Source organism: Bombus vancouverensis, chromosome 2 (assembly GCF_051014615.1).
Source record: "Bombus vancouverensis nearcticus chromosome 2, iyBomVanc1_principal, whole genome shotgun sequence".
In the NCBI taxonomy this organism is placed as follows: Eukaryota; Metazoa; Arthropoda; class Insecta; order Hymenoptera; family Apidae; genus Bombus; species Bombus vancouverensis.
Genome location: NC_134912.1, coordinates 19,924,739 through 19,943,350, shown reverse-complemented (window position 1 = coordinate 19,943,350; position 18,612 = coordinate 19,924,739). Strand labels below are relative to the sequence as shown.

General features: G+C 34.2%; 2 protein-coding genes across 4 annotated transcripts in view; one reads left to right on the top strand and one right to left on the bottom strand.

The window, feature by feature from the left end:
- Positions 1-1,312, top strand: part of LOC117157921 (uncharacterized) — an 11,732-nt gene extending 10,420 nt beyond the window's left edge. The window contains exon 10 of the mRNA XM_033336268.2: positions 12-1,312. Coding sequence (XP_033192159.2) covers positions 12-300 — 289 coding nt within the window. The 3' untranslated portion in view covers positions 301-1,312. The remainder of the gene's footprint in view (positions 1-11) is intronic.
- LOC117157923 (myrosinase 1) overlaps positions 1-18,612 on the bottom strand; it is a 24,025-nt gene extending 5,413 nt beyond the window's left edge. Inside the window, exons 1-8 of one of the 3 annotated variants that reach the window (XM_076627802.1) lie at positions 18,439-18,612; positions 13,612-13,674; positions 13,084-13,199; positions 12,871-13,004; positions 11,096-11,772; positions 10,851-11,001; positions 9,932-10,173; positions 9,460-9,620 (exon numbers count right to left, since the gene is read on the bottom strand). In XM_076627802.1, the coding sequence (XP_076483917.1) occupies positions 9,500-9,620; positions 9,932-10,173; positions 10,851-11,001; positions 11,096-11,772; positions 12,871-13,004; positions 13,084-13,199; positions 13,612-13,661 (1,491 nt within the window). In that variant the 5' untranslated portion in view covers positions 13,662-13,674; positions 18,439-18,612 and the 3' untranslated portion in view covers positions 9,460-9,499. Of the gene's footprint in view, positions 1-1,141; positions 6,797-9,459; positions 9,621-9,931; positions 10,174-10,850; positions 11,002-11,095; positions 11,773-12,870; positions 13,005-13,083; positions 13,200-13,611; positions 13,808-18,438 lie in introns of those variants that run through there. The other 2 variants (XM_076627804.1, XM_076627803.1) reach the window with 2 other exon arrangements.

Genomic DNA, 18,612 nt, shown 5'->3' with positions numbered 1-18,612 from the left:
CTTGTTTTCAGGTACAAAGAAAGGATACTTTACATCCGAAATGTCGTTCGGGATACACCGTACGACCCGGTAGAGAATCTCGCTTGGTGGACAGAGTACGTTATACGAACGAAAGGCGCCCCTCATCTTCGCAGTAGTCTAGCTTTTCAGCCTTGGTATCAACGTTGCGATATGGATATAGTAGTGTTTTTAACGATCGTAATTTTCTTGATCGCTTCTACTAGCCTTCATTTAATTGCCAAGATTCTCGTCTACATTCATAAGAATATCAAATCAACTGAAAAGCAAAAGATAAGCTAAGTATTTATGACGCAATTAATTGAAGAGAGGTACTTATAGCACAATTCAGTCCACGTGACGCAATTGTTCAACATCTCATTTCAACAAATGAATTTTATCTAGTTTCGTTATGGAAATGATCATCTCGCGTTTTGTAATTGGCGAGTTACTCTGGTCACAAGACTAACGATTCTGGCACGAAAAATCTTTCAAATATAAAAAAGTTCGATTAAAATTGAAATCCCATTTATACATTGTTAACCTCTCGATTGAGATTTTTTGACGAAGCGTCAAGTTTAGTCTAAATTATCATTAATCCATGATATGATCGCTTTTCTCTCAGTGAATGAGATACCGCAAGCTGAAATTGCATTGAAATCATAGGCATGTCAAAGTGTGAGGTGTTAAAGTATTGATATATATAGATATATTTATACATATGTCTTGCGTTCCTGAAGTTGTTTCGTTTATTTCCTAATTTACTATTTTTAATTGTAGCGCGTCTTCCGTTATCGGGAACGAAAACGAAATACTTTATACCTTCTATTACAAGGGATCCATCAGTATTGCTGGCAATATGTTAATCATCTGATTATCGAATTGTCCCTGTTCTTCGCGAAGATATCTCAGTTTAGGCAATAAAAGTCTACACATACTGTTCCGTTAAGTGAAACAAAGCGTCTATGATGATTCATATTGGAATTTAAAAAAATCTAAGGCGTCGCTTTTGGTATTCGAAATAAATTCTCTTTAATTGAAACAAAATTATGTAGAAAAAATCGTAAGACCAAAGATAAATATAGTAGTAATTAAAGTAGAGTTATTGAAGGAAAGGATAATCTTTAGTAACGTTCTTACACTGTTTATCTTTATCATTGTATTCCAATACTTTACGTTTGGATTACAGACTTTGACGTTTTATTGTGTACATACAACTAAAGAAGAAATTTTACATAAGCGTAGATCGCTTTAGACTTTGTTAAAAAATTGTGATAAAAATACAAAATGCAGAATTAAATTTATTACCCTCAAAGTTCGTCTTTCATTTTATTTGTTTGATATATTTTATGGCATATTTTTCTGTAAAGAAATTTCCCTTGATTTTCCCTTACAGGAGTTTGGGAATTCCAGTTACAAAAGGGGTAAAAAAGATCAATATTCTTCGTTGAAAAACGATCGCTGCATTTCAGAATCACATTTGACAATTTACTAACGGCATTCATACAAATTACAATACACAATTACAATATTTTGAAAATCTCAAATGGGAAAGATAGATCACACAGATAGATAAAAATGACTGATCTATTTCGTCTTTATAATATAACACATCTTTATAGTAAGAATACTTCACAGAAACATTTCTGTTACGCACATGTATCCTGCACGTTTTATTATATAGAAAATTTAAATAAATATTTCATATTTCTAATATATATCATAATTTTTATACCAGCAAGTCATCCTTGCCATCATTTATCTTACGAGCTAATTATTCTAGTAATCCTTTACTTGGTAGCAAATAATCTTTGCCATCTCTTTTATTTGACATGCAAATTATCCTTATCAGCAAATACATCTCTCGACCCTAGTATCTCGAATAATTCCTCTTATAGTAACAACAAATCTGTACTTGAATAGTATTTTGTAGTATCTCTATAACTATTTAATAAAAATTCGAACAATTTATGTTCACATAATATCTTTCTTATCTTATTCATAAAACACATTGATAAAGTAGGGTTGTGAGAAATATGGGAAGAAGATTCCATTCGTTAATTACAAAATCGTTCACATTTAATCTTTGCGTATTAAAATTAATGTCTATAGAAATATTCTCAGAAAGAGAAATGATCCGTTATGTTCCGCTATGAGCCATTCTGTTTCATTTTGTTTCTTCTTTAAGCTTCTATTATCCCGTCACAACTTCCGGTTTAAACTGTTCCAGAGCCAGTACCTGAGAGTAATGTCCCTCGATTGTTCCTCTCGAAGAACCTCAACTTCATTTATTGGTGAAGTTGAACGCTTGATTGGAAAGCTAGTTATGAACGATTTAACATTTCCCGCTCAAGTCTTTCCTTAAATTTTCCGCGAAACATCTCATTATCGCATTTAAGCTTTTACCTTATCGATATTATCGATCAAACCTTTTTTACTACACATAGAGTAACGAATATCATAAATAAATAGAAAAAGTTCTTATATTTGATTCAATTTGATTTGCTTCAATCAGAAAAGAAATATGACTCTTCAAATGAACGAATATAGAGGGTGTCCAAGACACTAGGCTCGAGAGATGGAGCAGCAAGGATTATTTGCCGATGCAATGATGGGCTGACAAGTATTTGCCAGTAAAATAAGAGGCTACTAAATGTAATTAGCCCGTAAGAAAAAGGATGGCGAGGATCATTTGCAAGTATAAGGAATTGTGATATTTACTAGTGAGTACAAAACTGAGTGTGGTTGATGTGAATGTTTCTGTGTTGACAATGGGTCTAGTATCGCAGGACTGGTGAAGAACTATTGATGAACACTAACCCCAAACTACTCTAAATGAGGCTCTTATAGTCTCCAATACGAGAATTTTTGGCGTGGGAAAAATACACAGATTGGTGGTTTAAACATTTTGAGCTTGCAAAGATCGTGGTCAGTTCAATACGACTGGTAAAACCTCTTCTGCAAGTGGCTACCCCCACGTTACCGACCCTCGAGGTTATGGGGCGACTCGTGAGGGCCTGCACGGGTATTGCATGTGTTTTTGCCAGCGATCATAACACGCAATGAAAGCTTATGAAACGCGTACTAATACATGCTGGATGTTTTATGGTTTCGTAAGGTTATTGATGCTGGGTAAGTCAGAATTTCTTAGATTTATACACGTATAAAGATATAAACGCGTAAAACTATGAATAAATAGAGGAGACAAGGACTAATATAAATTCTGAACATGAGATGAGCATAAGGAGAAATTCTGACTTGGAATCTAAAACTTTGTATATAATAAAACTAACTGACTATATATAATATAGACTGACTGAATATAATAAAAAGACTGATTCAGCGCATTAAAACAAGAAGCGAAGTTCATATAAACACACATCCGATATGATCTGGTTTTCGAGTTGCAACGTATTTTATGATGCTGGACATTACTTAGACGAACGATTTCCTGGCAAATGGATAAAAATGGTGCTGACCTTATTTCCTGACTAGCTCGCTCTTCAGACCTGACTCTATTCGGTTATTAGTTAAGGGATTGGGTTGGAGTTTACGTCAGTATTTAAAATCCCTTGTTTATAGAACGTCAGTTGATAATGTTGAAACTTTTCGTCAACGTGACAGCCCTAAGTTTCCGATAAATCCGTGTAAGCTGTTCGAACAAGTTCGACAATTTGTGATGCGACGCACTCACGATCCTATCGAAGCTGGAAGTGGTCACTCAAGATAGATAAACAACTATTACAACACGAAACAAGCTGTTACTCGAAAACAAGGTCATATCGGGTATACGTTTAGACGAACTTTTCTTTTTATTGTAATGTGCTAAATCAGCTGCTGCTGAGTTTTCCACATGCTCCGACTCGGCTTGTGCAATAAAATATTACGTAATTATGTTATACGATGATATTATACGGTGAAATAATATTTTAAACTTGTACAGTTTAAAGGAATATTAAACGTTTTGCATCAAATTAACGTTCGGTAATGAGGATTTCAGAAGTTCTATGATGTCCCTACTTTAATGTTTTGCAGCATACAAACAGATAGTAATGTTCCGTTTCCAACAAAAGAGTCGCAGAGTAAACGTTCCCTTTTTGTCTAAAAATGCATTTTCCAACGAACAAACAGTTCCATCATGCTTTCGCGATTAATAGCATAACACGTAAGTACGAAAATCCTTTTACGATATATGTGATCGAATTAAGCGAAGTAATTTTGTAGGTAATTAACCTACTTTTGCAACTTCTGTGTTTCTGTTTCTACTAGTATTTAGTTGCTGTATAAGAAACAGTAAGTAAAAGCGTCACATTATGTACTTCATATGTCTTACGTCAATTCACTTAGAGTTATACAATGACAATCACAAGAAAGAACACTTAGAAAATACCAAAAGAAATTCTGTAATTTTAAACCTTGACAATATATATTTATAATTAAACAAATCACGGAACAATAATTAACAGAAGCAATAAGTAGATATAATACAGCAAAGACTACCGTAGTCTTGTAGTAACAACTACAACGTAATTAACGAACTTCTTCATCGCAGTCATCAGAGAAAGATTATCAGAATTCGATGAAAGATGGCATCTTCCGTTCTTTTCGAGCGCTTTCTGCTCGCACAATCTACGCTACAGCAAACTTCTTTGTTTCTGTGTTTGATAACGCGCTGTCCGTGCATCTCGAACGACTTCCAATTGTTCTCGAAGGCAAAGGCAAACGCCTTTAAGGATCGCGATGTCGCCGAACGATAATGGCGCACGACTGTTTGTCAGAAAAGTATCGGAATCAACTTGAGTAGTGATAAACAAAAAAGAAGAAAAAGAAACAAGAATAGTGGAAACTGCTTCGCTATTGTTTCATACGATTTTCTCGACGTTATTGTTTTGTATGTCGTTGCCACGAACTTTTACAATTACACACTGCGAAACATCTTGAAAATCTTCCTGATATTCTTCGATTGTCATACGTATCTTCTCGATTATATACACTTCAAAAGTTACGTTCGTCTAGTTTCTTTAATCGAATTATCGACTGTTACGGTGGAAACATAAAATCTCGAGCTATTACGCGGATGATAAAAGGAAAGAGTTCACGGAGAGACCATCAAAATTTAATCAAAAATATCCTTCAGAAGTAAGAACTTTAAGAGTATTTATGGATTTCTATATAAGAGGAGTTGTAATAGAAATAAAATAGCCCATATTAATCTTTCAAATTAGCCTCGGACTTTAATAATTTCTAACTTTGTAACAAGTGAATTGAAGTGATTTTTCGTGTTACTTTGAGTTTCATATGTTTAATGTCATACGTTCGTTACGTACTATTACATATTACAATATTTGAATCCCTTTTGTATACGTGCATCTTACAATTATTACACAACATTCTTGCAATATACGCGATCATGTAGCCTTAGTACCTTTTTATTTTGTAATTTACTGATTAAGAGGAAACATTTATACGTTACCCTGTAAACGGTACATAATTTCTGGTGAATTTTCTGGGCAATAGAAATGTTGTATTATCTATAGCGTTTAATTGCTCGGATGAGAGTATAGTGAGTGACAAATTCTGGAAGAATAAACTTTTGGGTTCCTGTGAGTTTTGCAAAGAATAATAAAACAGAAGCATTTTGATAGAAGAAGAAGATACGTAGAATAGTAAAACACAAATACTTTCGTCATACTCTTATCATATAATTATGACTTATCATAATTGACTATTAATATATCATTAATAGTCAATAATTTAGTTTGTGATTATTACATATAAAAGACACGTAATATGCATATATATAGGTATGAGGAAACATCAGGCATAAACAATACCACGTGTTATTACTTACGTGTGTAGATATATATGTATATTTGTATTTTCGACCAATCGCGAGGAAACACGTCAACGGGAGTCGTAAATTCCCGTTACGATTACAATAATCGACGCCGCGAATAGATCGATCCCCTGATTTCCGTTGAGATAATAGGGTGGTTGAGGTGGCATAACGCTGCGATTAACAGGGTTATAAAGTTTATATTTCCAACACTTAAGGGTAACATTGAAGCGTATGTACAAGTTAAGTAAGTGATTGATTTAAGGATAGTAACCCGGTAATGACATGTTGACTATTCTAACGATGAAGAACAAGTGAAGTACAGTGACGATGCTGTGTCGGAGGAAAGCTAGCGATGGGTGTGTCTAGCGCACGGGACCATCGGATTTGTTGATGACAATTTTGGTTAGGAAAGTGAGGGCAGTAGACATTGTTTCTGATTGGATAAACGAAAGTTGGTGGACTAGGAAGGGTCTTAGCCGCCCTCGATAGAAAGTTGCTAGTGGGAAGCATCGTACGTGAGAGAAACTAACTTTCCCGTGTCAAGCCGCAGTAGACAATAATCTTTAGAAAACGATTTAAAAAAAAGATATTTGTTCGGTCTGAAGGACCTTGGCTAGAAAATTCCTGAGGTTTATGATGGGTCTGTGGCAGCACTCAACAGCAAATACACCACCACTCGACACTAACTAGTGTCGGACGACGGCAGCGCAGTGGTTAGCGCCTTAGGTTACGAACGTTCGGAACCCGGGTTCGAATCCCGGCCACCGGAGTCCGATTTTTCTTCCACGCATTTAGATTAGAAGAAAAACAACAGTACCCTATCAACGACATCTACAGCCAGCGCAACAATTATCACGGACAACACTTTTACACCTCAGGTCCTTAAGACGACTATTGAGGGTACGCAGTAAGGATGAGCGGACATCTGGTTCCCATCTTGCCCGCGGTGTGTGGCCTGGTCTAGGTAGAGTGTCGCCCGACATAACAATATTTATATATACACATTGTTAAATGTAAACAACATATATCAGATAATAGTGAAAAGAGTTATATGATGACGTAACAGCAAAATTTTTCATTTGAAAGTTAGACTTTTAAGAAAAAAATAAACAAACCGCTGAGCTGTAATCTTGATAATTGGTAATAAATCAAGCAGTTTACATTTCTACATCACCAGTAAATCTGTATTTTACTATCGATAATAGTTCTAATCTTCTGATCACTTATGTACATCTTTTTCCTTCATATCTTTTCCCTTTCTCAACGCGAGAATTGATTGTAATTTTAATAAATAAATAAAAAAAAAAGATATCTTTTTCCTTCAGCCATCGTAATTGATTCAAGAACAAAATGTTGACATTAGGATAGATAATAGCACGATGGATAATAAACTGTAGTGCGTTAGTAGTGTCGGGGGAGGATGATAACCATTTACGAAAGGTATAAGGAGGAGCTTTTTAGTGGGTCGGAATTAACATCTCGCTAGCCCCACATATCCCATTAGTTCGGGCTAATGGGTCCCTCGAAAAAAGAAAGTAAGAAAAAGAAAGAAGATGATAACCTAGTCATTTCCATATTGACATTATTATTATATATGTATATAGTCTGGTGTAGATAGGGTCGACTGAGGGAATTCTACATAAAGTTTATTTCACGAAATAACCAGAATTTTATGCCGCCAAAAACTGTAAACGAGAGACTCATGCTTGTATGAAAAATGAAAACTGCTCACATCGTTAAAGACTAGGAAAAACTGATGCCGCCAATGTTACAAAAAGGATTAACATAGACGCGTGGAATATTTAACGCGATAATCTCTTTTCATTTTCCTGTCTACCATTCGTTCTGGCATATTTCTCTTTCTTTCGCGTAATTCCTCTTTATTTTTGTCGGTCTGCAATTTCGTTAGCCTATTTCCAGAAACATTTATCCTTGCTTTTTCATCGTCTAATTCTACCTTAATAAAATTAACCGGATATAGCGGTACTTCTCGCGGGCCTGAATTCTCTGAATTTACTCCTTCCCGGATAAACGATAGCTAATCCCTCTCATGGGATTCCAGAGCACAGATTTTCGGTCTCTCTGCATATATTATACGTAAACGTGATATTTACTCTGGGGAACAAAGATTTCCTTGAGAATATCCAGCCGGCTTCAGGCTCGCCTGAGTTTATTCCGCTCGATTTTTTGACGTCGCGCGTACACCATTACACTCTTTCCTGTTTGCATGACCCCTCGAAAACCAGAAAGAGAAACCTCGCGTTGAAAGTGGATATCGCGATTGTACGAAACTACAGGATTATCATGTTATTTATAAAAGGGGAATGGACTGCCAAAAGTAAACGCAAATGACACGATACGAAATGTAAGGTAGAAATAAGAACATATTTTCAGGAGTACTAAACTTTGTTAAGACTAAGGTCGAATTATATAGAAGATTTAAATAGGTGTATTGAGTTATACGATTATCAATAAACATTGAAGAAATATTTATAACAATGTTATTAATCCCTTTATCACTAATAACAATTTAATCCTTTTATTAATATAATCTAATATGTATACTAATGATGATTATAGTTACAACGTCGAAGGCTTGACAAACTAAATAAAAACCACGAGCGAAGAGCACGATAAGCAAATTTAAAATCTAATAACCAATTCCGTTTTACCAAACTAACGTCAAACCTATATTTATTTGACCGTGAATGTAAATAGGTATGTATTTTTTCACCTCATTTAGATACAACATACACCTCCATTCGATTGTTTTGTACGATGTTCAACGTACGAAATCTTGAAAGTTACATGTACGATGTTATAAGATAATTACTGGAAAGCAACTGCATTAAGCAGAGAACGATGCGTTATTTTGCTTTTCTCTTCGTTTTCGTTAGCTACTGGTTGTATAGAAATGTGTGTAAACGAGATAGGCACTCGAGCATCTACAAGTCGAATTGGTACCTCTTATCTCTAGGCCTTCGTAGCCGGCGCTTTATCTCGTCCTTGGCCGATTCGAACTTCCAATATGAATAGGATATAAAACGCAACATGGATAAATGTCCGTTAAATGAAGTTTTTCCTCGTGAAGCCGAGAATGTTATTTGATGGCACAAAAAAGGAAAAATCGTATAGTAAGTCGTTTTCATACAAATAAGAAAATTTCGAAACAAAACTACGAACATAAGATAACAGATTAACTTAATATTAATGAACTTAACGCTTATAGATCAAGGTAAAATTTTACATGTTTTAATATTATTTTTCTATATACATATCACGTTGTTATATACAAACGATAATTTTTTCTGCTCTTCTACCCATCTTTTTACCCATACTTCTTTAATGTTATACATTTTTAAAATTGAAAACTTATTTGCCCTGATGAATTTTTATCCGCGCTGGCTTATAAATTATTAAAACTTCTAGCCGAAGAAAATAAACATGAATGAAATCAAAGATATAAAATTGTTTCGGAAGATTTTAATGCAAAATGAATAAAAAATATTGACCAAAAAGAAAACTTTTCTGAGAATAAATCTGTGATAACATCATATAACTTATAAATTATTCTGAACAAATTAATTTATTAAAATGATCGGAATCTTGTACGCAATACTTACGAATATAAATCGTATATGATTTAAGGTGAGCAGAGAGATCTTAACAGCTCCTATCAATTTTTCCAGCGGCTATAACATTTTGCCACCAGGAAGCAGACTTCTTCAATATTCGTGGTCTCTTTGGATCTTTGAAGTCGACAGAGACGATACCAAAATGTTCGCTAGAAATTATAATACGTACTATTAGTCGTTTCCATTGGCATGAATATCCTGTAAGTTCTCAAAAAAGATATTTTGCAACATATAAAGTGCAGATCGCTCAGGATACTTGGCTTCTGTATTTATAAATATTAATATGCAGACCTGTATCTTTTATTTAAATCTGTATTTACTGTGTTTCGTGTGTTTTGATAATTAATTAATTTAAAAAAAATGAATAAATTGACGATGTTAATTTTATATCTACGGTTCTAGACTATTTTATGATGTAAAAAAATCACTGTACTCTCATGTTAATTTCGTGATCGCTTACCTGTATCCCCTGTCCCATTCGAAATTATCCAGAAGCGACCATAACATATATCCTTTTACGTTCACACCATCAACGTGAATGGCGAGAAGCATCTGTCTTAAGTATTCGCGATAGTAGAAGATTCTGTCGTCGTCGTTGAGTGCTCCGTGATCGGAAACACCGTTTTCAGTGATATACATTGGTGGGTTGCCGTAATTTGTCGCCAACTGACGGAGGATATATCGGAAACCTTCAGGTACAACCTGAAACGTGTAACAAAAAATTACTGTAACACGCGTTTTATGCATCAATTATTTTCGTGACATATAAGTAACATATGAATAAACACGTATGTTTGTTTATTAAATTTATCTTAATTTGCACAAAGAAATTTTTACAATTACTAAATTACATGTCGTCTCCTATTACGACAGAAATATAATTATATATATTTATCTATTTCCATAATACCATAATAATCATAATACTTTATGTGTATTATGCATATTTATATTAATTGTTGGTAATTTTTCTGCTAAGAATATAACTATTATCTCGTATAAAGAAAAAGTGTTATTAAAACATACTGTTAAAATATTAGTTCTAAAATATTCCATTTCCCTATAGGATGAAGGATATAAGACGAAGAAAAATTTCAAGTAAAATTTTCCAGTAGAATTTAAAAAGTTTAAATCTAATTAAATTTTCTCTCGTAACTCTCGATCAATCTTTATTGCTTTCATAACTCGTATAATATACAATACGATAAAAAATCGCAATTATGAAGTTCGAATCTTAAGAATCTTTTCTTTAATAATTCATTCAAACTCTTTTTATTTATTTATTTTTCTTCTTTATTATTTTCTCTATCAAAAGAAATTAAGATCGTTTTTTTAACTACTCAAGTTGCAAACTCAAGACTCAAATGTAAACAGAATACCTTCAACCAGTCAGTAGCTGACGATTTCCACAAACTATCGATAGTCTCTATCACTCCTTGGTCATTTTCTTGGGATGGTACACGTCCCATAGTACCAGTTGCAACTAGCCTGGATGTGTAATGATTTACAGCCATAAAGTCTGAGGTTCCACTGTAGCAATAAAAATAATATTAGACATAATTACTGATGTTTGTTTCACCGTACACTCCAATTTCGCTTCAAAAAGAATAAAACAATTCAATACTTTATATATTTGATCCACTCTGCATCGAACGTGGGTAGACGAGATTTCATGTAACCTTGCTCTGCGCTCTTGTTGGCCACCAGTTCTTTCATCACAAGTGGATAATCGCCCTCCTTGGAGTATATCGGGTGCATGCTCCAACCAACGTTGAATTGAAAAGACGTTTCCGCAGCATCGGCAGACTCAGGATTTTTCGGCATATAGGCGCTTAAATTGATCAGAACACCAACTTGTCCCCCATAGTTCTTCTTAAATTCACTCTCGTAGATCCTATAGGCTCTGGCGTGCGATTTCAACACGTTATGCATGCACAAGTACTCGCCGAATCCATGTAGAGTTTTACCAGGAGCGTGTATACCAAGACTGTAGCCATTTTTACAAAGAGCGATGGGCTCGTTTATCGGGATGAATTTCTTCACTTTCGATCCATATTCGCGGAATACGACTCTCGCGTAATCGCCGAACCAGTCGACCATTTCATCGTTCAACCAGCCTCCCATTTCTTCTAAAACTTGCGGATGGTCCCAATGGCAAATTGTCAATACTGGTTCGATGTTATTTGCTATGAGCTCGTTGATCACATCATGGTAGTACTGGACGCCATCCTTGCTGATTTTGTTCGGGAAACCCGTCGGCAGGATTCGTGTCCAGCTCACGGAGAAACGGTACGAATTGAACTGTTGAAATGTAAGAAGAAAATTAGCTGGTTTTGTTACTATCTACATATATCGGCAGTTTTGATGACCAAATATCAGTGGTGACTGGTACTTCGATCCCGAATTTCATGAGTGTAACAGTCACGAATACATGGGTTCTGGATTTCCATGGACCTAATTGGGTTGTTAAAATAGTAAAGTCTAAGTTAGGAGATTTATTTGTGTAAAAGGGATACGTAGTTACGTGAAGATTTATGGGTTCTGTTGATCTGAATTTTGACGCGAATCAAAGCAGTATTGAAATAAATTGGACACTATGTGAGAGGCTACAATACAAGTTTGATAGAATCAATGTCATTAATTTAGATTATTCAATTTATTACGATAGTTCTATTGTGCTAAATGTAGAAAAGTTCGAGTCGTATAGAAATGTGTTAAATTATACTGGAAACTGAAACGTGTCACTCGAAAGTGAAGCTTTTTAAATCGAGCAACAACTGGCACGTTTCGAGCAACTCCCTAACTTAGAAGTGACGTTTTGACATATGTAATTCCGTGTAAGTTGGGTGAATTACGTACAGCAAATTCGCGGATAATTCATTCTTTTCCTATAATATTCAACAATTACAACACGTATCCGGTATAATTAATTGCTATCAAGAGTTACCATTTTGTTGCACATTGTTATAAAATTACTCCTTATCTACTTAGGCTTTCGATCTGATCAGAATACAAAGTGCCTATAAATAAATAAACAGTAAAAAATTTTATTATGTATACGTATACAGCAATTATTATATTGATTCTACTGTATAATATGAATGAACCCATTATTCGTGACATGTTATGATATATATCAAAACAACTTTGCACACTTAAGCTAAGAAATGAATTTAACCGATTATATCACCAATAGTTTTATAAAATATTACATATTATTAACTAATAGAACATGCGAATAGAGATACAAGGGATCGAAGGAAACAGTTCAACTCAAAGCTACAGGACTGCGAATAGAATAAGCATCCTAGAGACTATAGTAAACGACGCATTTATACAAAAATGAAGAGCAAAAATAAAAATACCACTGCTATTAGCAGCGTATTACGATATATTTACCCCAAGCTTCTTCAGAATAGCAATATCCTCCTTGTATTGATAATAAGAGTTTGCAGCAATATCTCCCGTGTCGTTGTTGTAAACGCGGCCTCTACCATCATGAACGAATCGATCCCAAGTACTTTCTCCTTTATCTACGTTTCCAACGTGAAAGGAAAATTATTTGAAAAATTCACAGATTTGGAAGTCTGAATTAAAATTTGATCAACCTACCGCTCACATTCCAGGCACCTTCTATTTGATATGAAGCTGTCGCAGCTCCAAAGAGAAAGTTGGGCGGGAATTTCAAATATTTGTCCTGATCTTCTGCATCTTCAGCACATACAGAGCTAAAAAAGAAGGAACATTTAAAAAATGATCGTTTGAAAAACTGTATTGAATCGATCGTTGAAGAGTCGATCGTCACGATTCTAAATGGAAAATTTATTTATTTACTGAATCTTCAGTAACTTAAAAATGTTGAATGTCAATTCTGTGAAACATAGCTAAGTGTAAAACAGAGAAAAAGGTAAATAAAATTGCCTGTTTAAAAGTACGGATGAAAATATCGATTAATAGAACGATTGATTATCAAAACATTGATTAATGGAAAATTTGAGAATAGTCATTCGTAAGAAAGATTAAAAAATAAAAATTGGAACTAAACAAAATTTGATATATTTTCACTTAAAAACTTTGTTTCTGCTTAACATAAATATTGGAAAAATTTTCTTAAAGAAGAATAGAAAATTAAGTACTCACATTGCAAGTAGAAGAAGAATGCTGGATCCCAGCGAGAGCGTAGTTGACATGTTTGCTTGAAAACTATAAATGCATCCACAATTCTTACAGCTTGTTTATATATATAACATGTTGCTTCCACATGTTATCGAATCTTATTGATAATACGTAGCTCTTGGAATATTTGTACATTCACGTGTCTACTCACAAACCCCGCATTCAAGTTGATGTGTTTTTAATTTATCATTTTGTTTAAGGATCTTATCAATATCTTCACATAATCTCGATATCTAAATAATCTTCACATTATTTTTTAGATAATTTCTTATCAATTTACTTTATTTTATTAGTCTTTGAAACATTTTATATTATCTTTTTAATAATAACATTTGTAATACTATAAAACACTTCCAGACAAATACATATATATTTCCTCCGATAAACTTCTGTGTAAACATATTTGCTTTTTGTTTAAAAAATAAACAAACTATATACATATTTAGACAACTTATATTAAACTACGAATATTAAAACAGACTATGAATTTTTATGCATGTAAAGTATAGTACTGGTACTAATAAATAACATCTTGTTATCAACATAAATTTACCAGTAACATTAACCAGTAACTAACGTTTCTTTGGTAAAAAAATGTCAAGTTCGCAAACTCTACGTAAAAGGCTAATTTGCGTGTGACACTAACGTGGTGTCACAGGACACTAACATTTGGCCTGCGTTTGTTTATACATACGTTGATAGCTGCCGGACGTGAAGGTGTTACGTAAGTGAGAGACATGGCAGATAGAAACAAGACAAACGGACGCATTTAAGAGGCATTCGCCGAAACGCGTCGTTTCTCTGTTCGAAATACCTCGAGAAAAATCATTCCAGCGGGTAATACGTATCCTGACAGGTAATCTCCGCGAAACATTCGGCTATAAGGTTATATAAGCTGGATAGAAAAATACGCGTGGAGGTACGAAAACTTTGTTGCCGCGAAGATACCACCTACCGCCTCCCTTTCTCCTTTCTCCATTTTGTTTCTCGATATCCCGATACGAAATACGTTGTACGTTCGCCGTGCCGTGCACAGGAGACGCAGCTTTACGGCAGTTTGCAAAGAAAGTGGATCACAGGGTATTCTCTTCGGCAGAGGATAGGGAACATTATACGAGCGACAGTCGCTGGAAGAAATCGGGTCCGCCGTAATTCCGTCATGCGAACGACAGTCATTCGAACGTTGCACGTGAATGCAGCCTGCACGTGATCGAGACATACGCAATCAAGGTCGATTGCGGGTAATTTTTTCTCTATTTAAATAGATGAGTGTCGTCGGTTATCTTTAAAGTCGAGTGCTCGACAAACTTTTGTGACAGGGTCTGATAAAATGATAAGAAACATATAAAAGAAATAATTTTATAAATAAGATGTTTAGAATTAAACCGGTCAGCACCATTTTTCCAAAAGCATCTTAATTTTTGTATTGGAATACATGGTTAGTGATCAGTACATATTTAATTCTTTCAATTGCTTGATCCTTCTCCTTCTCGTTATTCACAAATTATTAATAGCTTGCGAATGTTTATGTGCATTTACATTTTCGCGAATACAACTAGAGAAATACAACGTAAATAGAAATGTATCCTACCTAGTGAACATAAGGTTCGCTACAACTCAGGTATTATAGGTACTTCGGATATTCTATATATTCTTAACAATGGTATGGGGAACTGAGTGATAGAAAAATGCACGAAATTTGCATAATATGCAAAACTATAGGAGCGTTCTCAAATTTTCTTTCGTGGAAGAAACTTTATTAAATAAATAGTTTTTCAATACTATATCAAACATGGTGATCACGGTAACCATAAAATATACGAATTCAAAGGTTTGGATCGTTTTATAGCTATGAGACGCAGTCTTATACTCGTAAGATACTCGCTACAATGTATTGGGTCGGCAACTAAGAGATTGCGGATTTTGTCAATACCGCCTAATGGCAAAGTCCGCAATCACTTAGTTGCCGACCCAATAATACCGGATGGCGATCGAACTTATTACACAACCTAATATAATAGATGGTCCTTTTTCAAATTTCTTTCTTAGCACAACAATCGCGAAACAGTTGAATTTTATTGATAAAATAAATCTCACCGTAATTCGACGAAAATCTGTTACATTTATTAGAGTAACTGACGTTTTGTTAAAATCTTTTCCTCCACAACGGGAGATTTTCGTCTGATGCTACCGGCGGCGTCTCGATGCCGCTAGAGGAAACGCGATGGAATTTTCTGCGCTGACGTACACCTCCGACCTTCTTAATTGAAATATGATTAAGAAATGTTGCCGCGGCATCCAGAGCTTTCCCATTTTGTTAATTGTCTCGGCTAATTCACCTCTTTCTTGCGGATAATGCGATAAAAACGTTTTCGTCGCGTTTCGGGTCAACACGGAGAAATGTTCGATAGATAAAGTGCTGCCGATTGGCTATGTACGTATATACGATTCTTTGAACTCGCGGAACATTCAGATAGAATTCTACGATACCCTTTCCTATCGCAACTCGATTGTGACGAGAAATTGATCGTGGAAAAATTTTAAAGAGGCTCGATGGTAACAGAGTACGAATAATCAAGCATCGAGCGTTGATTAAAGGTACTTCTTACCGATACAACGTTAAATTGCGAAGAAGAGGTAAGATCTTCCGTATATGACTTATGTGATAGATTTGCTAGGAAAATGACGCAGAGGAAAGTTGAATATTATAAGTTTCTAGTAAAAGAATTGTTTTTTGATATACATATTAGATCGCGGATTACTTTCACAATGCAGCAGGAATTATTACAGTTTCGTCAAGATTTACGATATTTGAAATTATTGGAATTTTATTGTATTACTAATATCCGAATGTAAATTGTCTGGATATTATATTTGGAAAATTGTTTTCTATGAATAACCGTTAAATAATTTCAAGAACGTAAAAACACGCGTATATTATCGAAATTTTGTTATTAAAATGATAAAAATTTCGAAGTGATTCGGCTAATAAGATTTTTAATTCATTGGCAGAGGATAATAAACAAAATGATATATTCGTTGTTCATTAAATAAATCTAACGCGTAGAAATTTATTAGCGAATCAGGTACTTTCACTCCATGATAGAAATAATTAATCGAACGATCAAGAAATTAATCTGTGACAATAATTTGAATACAACATTTTTGCCTAATTGTACAAAATATCCTAACAAGTAACTGCAAGTTTTATTCTGTTCTACTCATCCGTTAACATTTATTAATTGATATACTGACCAACATGAAGCAAAAATCAGATAATTTTATGTGTATCGCGATAACGAAGGACGATATTGTAAATGCTGTATTATCGCGTTGCTTGGACAAATGATCGAACTTGAAGATAACATTAATCCTGGCTTTATTTCCCGATTACCGTATGCATTGATTATACTCGAAATTCCACTTATCGTAGGCCAATCCGTTCGTAAAGGACAGCAAAACTGCATTCTATGTCGTCGTTGAATTTATGTTTACGTATCCTCTATACATACTGTTCGATCGAAAATTTATATCGAACAAATCACACGAGCACGATTGATAGAATGACGAAAATGATAAATCGAATAAACGAGAAGGATAAATCAAATAAATGTGGAAAACGGAATGGGACAGAGTTGAAACGAAATAGAACTGTCGTTGAATGATTAAAAGTAAAATAGATGTCACAATACCACGTTGCAACCACAGCAGATACATTCGTTGTATATTACGACGCTGAATATTTGAAGTAACTTTTAAAGAGTATCACCGCTTCCATGCCACGAGACTTTCAGTAGAATTCGTAGACCGTAACATTTTTAGGAAGAAAAATTATTAATGCACCAGTAAGTTTATCTAAAGTTAGTGAAATATAAAGTTTTTCCAAGTTATTCGAGTTTTTAAAAAGAAATTCCGCTGTTGAAACGTATTTCAAAAGGGTGCTTCTGCATTCTCTGTCTACCCTTTCTTCCCTAATAATAAAAATATTCGTAAACGTTATCGTATAAAAAGTTGAATCGATTCCTTACGCAATTATAATTTAACCGCGAATGTGTGTTTTGAAATAATATATTACAAGAACACAATTCCCTCTTTTTCGTGGTTTTCATTTTACTGGATGTAGCCGTCTCTTTTCATTCCTATAAATCTTCCTATTGAATATTTTTCGAAAATAAATTCATTTTCCTTTCCTTATGAATCACTTTTCGGAGCCTCAAAATCTTAAGATGTATTTTTGCTTAAAATCTGTTGCTAAAACTTAGCTACATATATAGTAAAGGCACATCTAAAGAAGAAGAATTGCAGATATACTGAAATGTATGCTAACGAGAAAACATAAGTCGTAGTTAAGTGTTGTACGATTTATAGCCATGATATAAAAAATCAAGAGAGATTGTTTGCATCTTATCGACACATTCGATGTCGACCAACATGCTGCCTGCTTCGCTTTATCTTGAAAGCACATCCACCAACTGTGGATTATTATTCATTTATGAGACATTTGAAAGTGCAAAATTGCACAGAATCCATGTAATACAAAAGAATGTCTAAAATATCTAAAATATAGTGATATAATATTTCGTAGGTGATTCAACCTTCTACCAAGATACTATCTTTCAGTTGACCGATTAAAATTATTTATTATAAACTTTGCTTATACAACTGCACATCGAACGATCCATAACATAATTGAACAATTAAAGCAAATTCAGAAATCGATTTACATTTAATAGCTTTTCGTTCTTTGATTATTTACATACTAAAGTAAGAAATATTTTTCATTCGAAATACCTTTTGGTGTTCCAAAGATTTTCACAAAATTTGATAATCGATGGTGATCGACAAGTAATCGCTTCTAACGTAAAATCACGAAACCGCAATTTCTTATGAAACAGTTCACAATAACGTACATTTTTTAGTACAAGTAGACACTCGAGACTGGACGGTATTACCGAGAAACTAAAA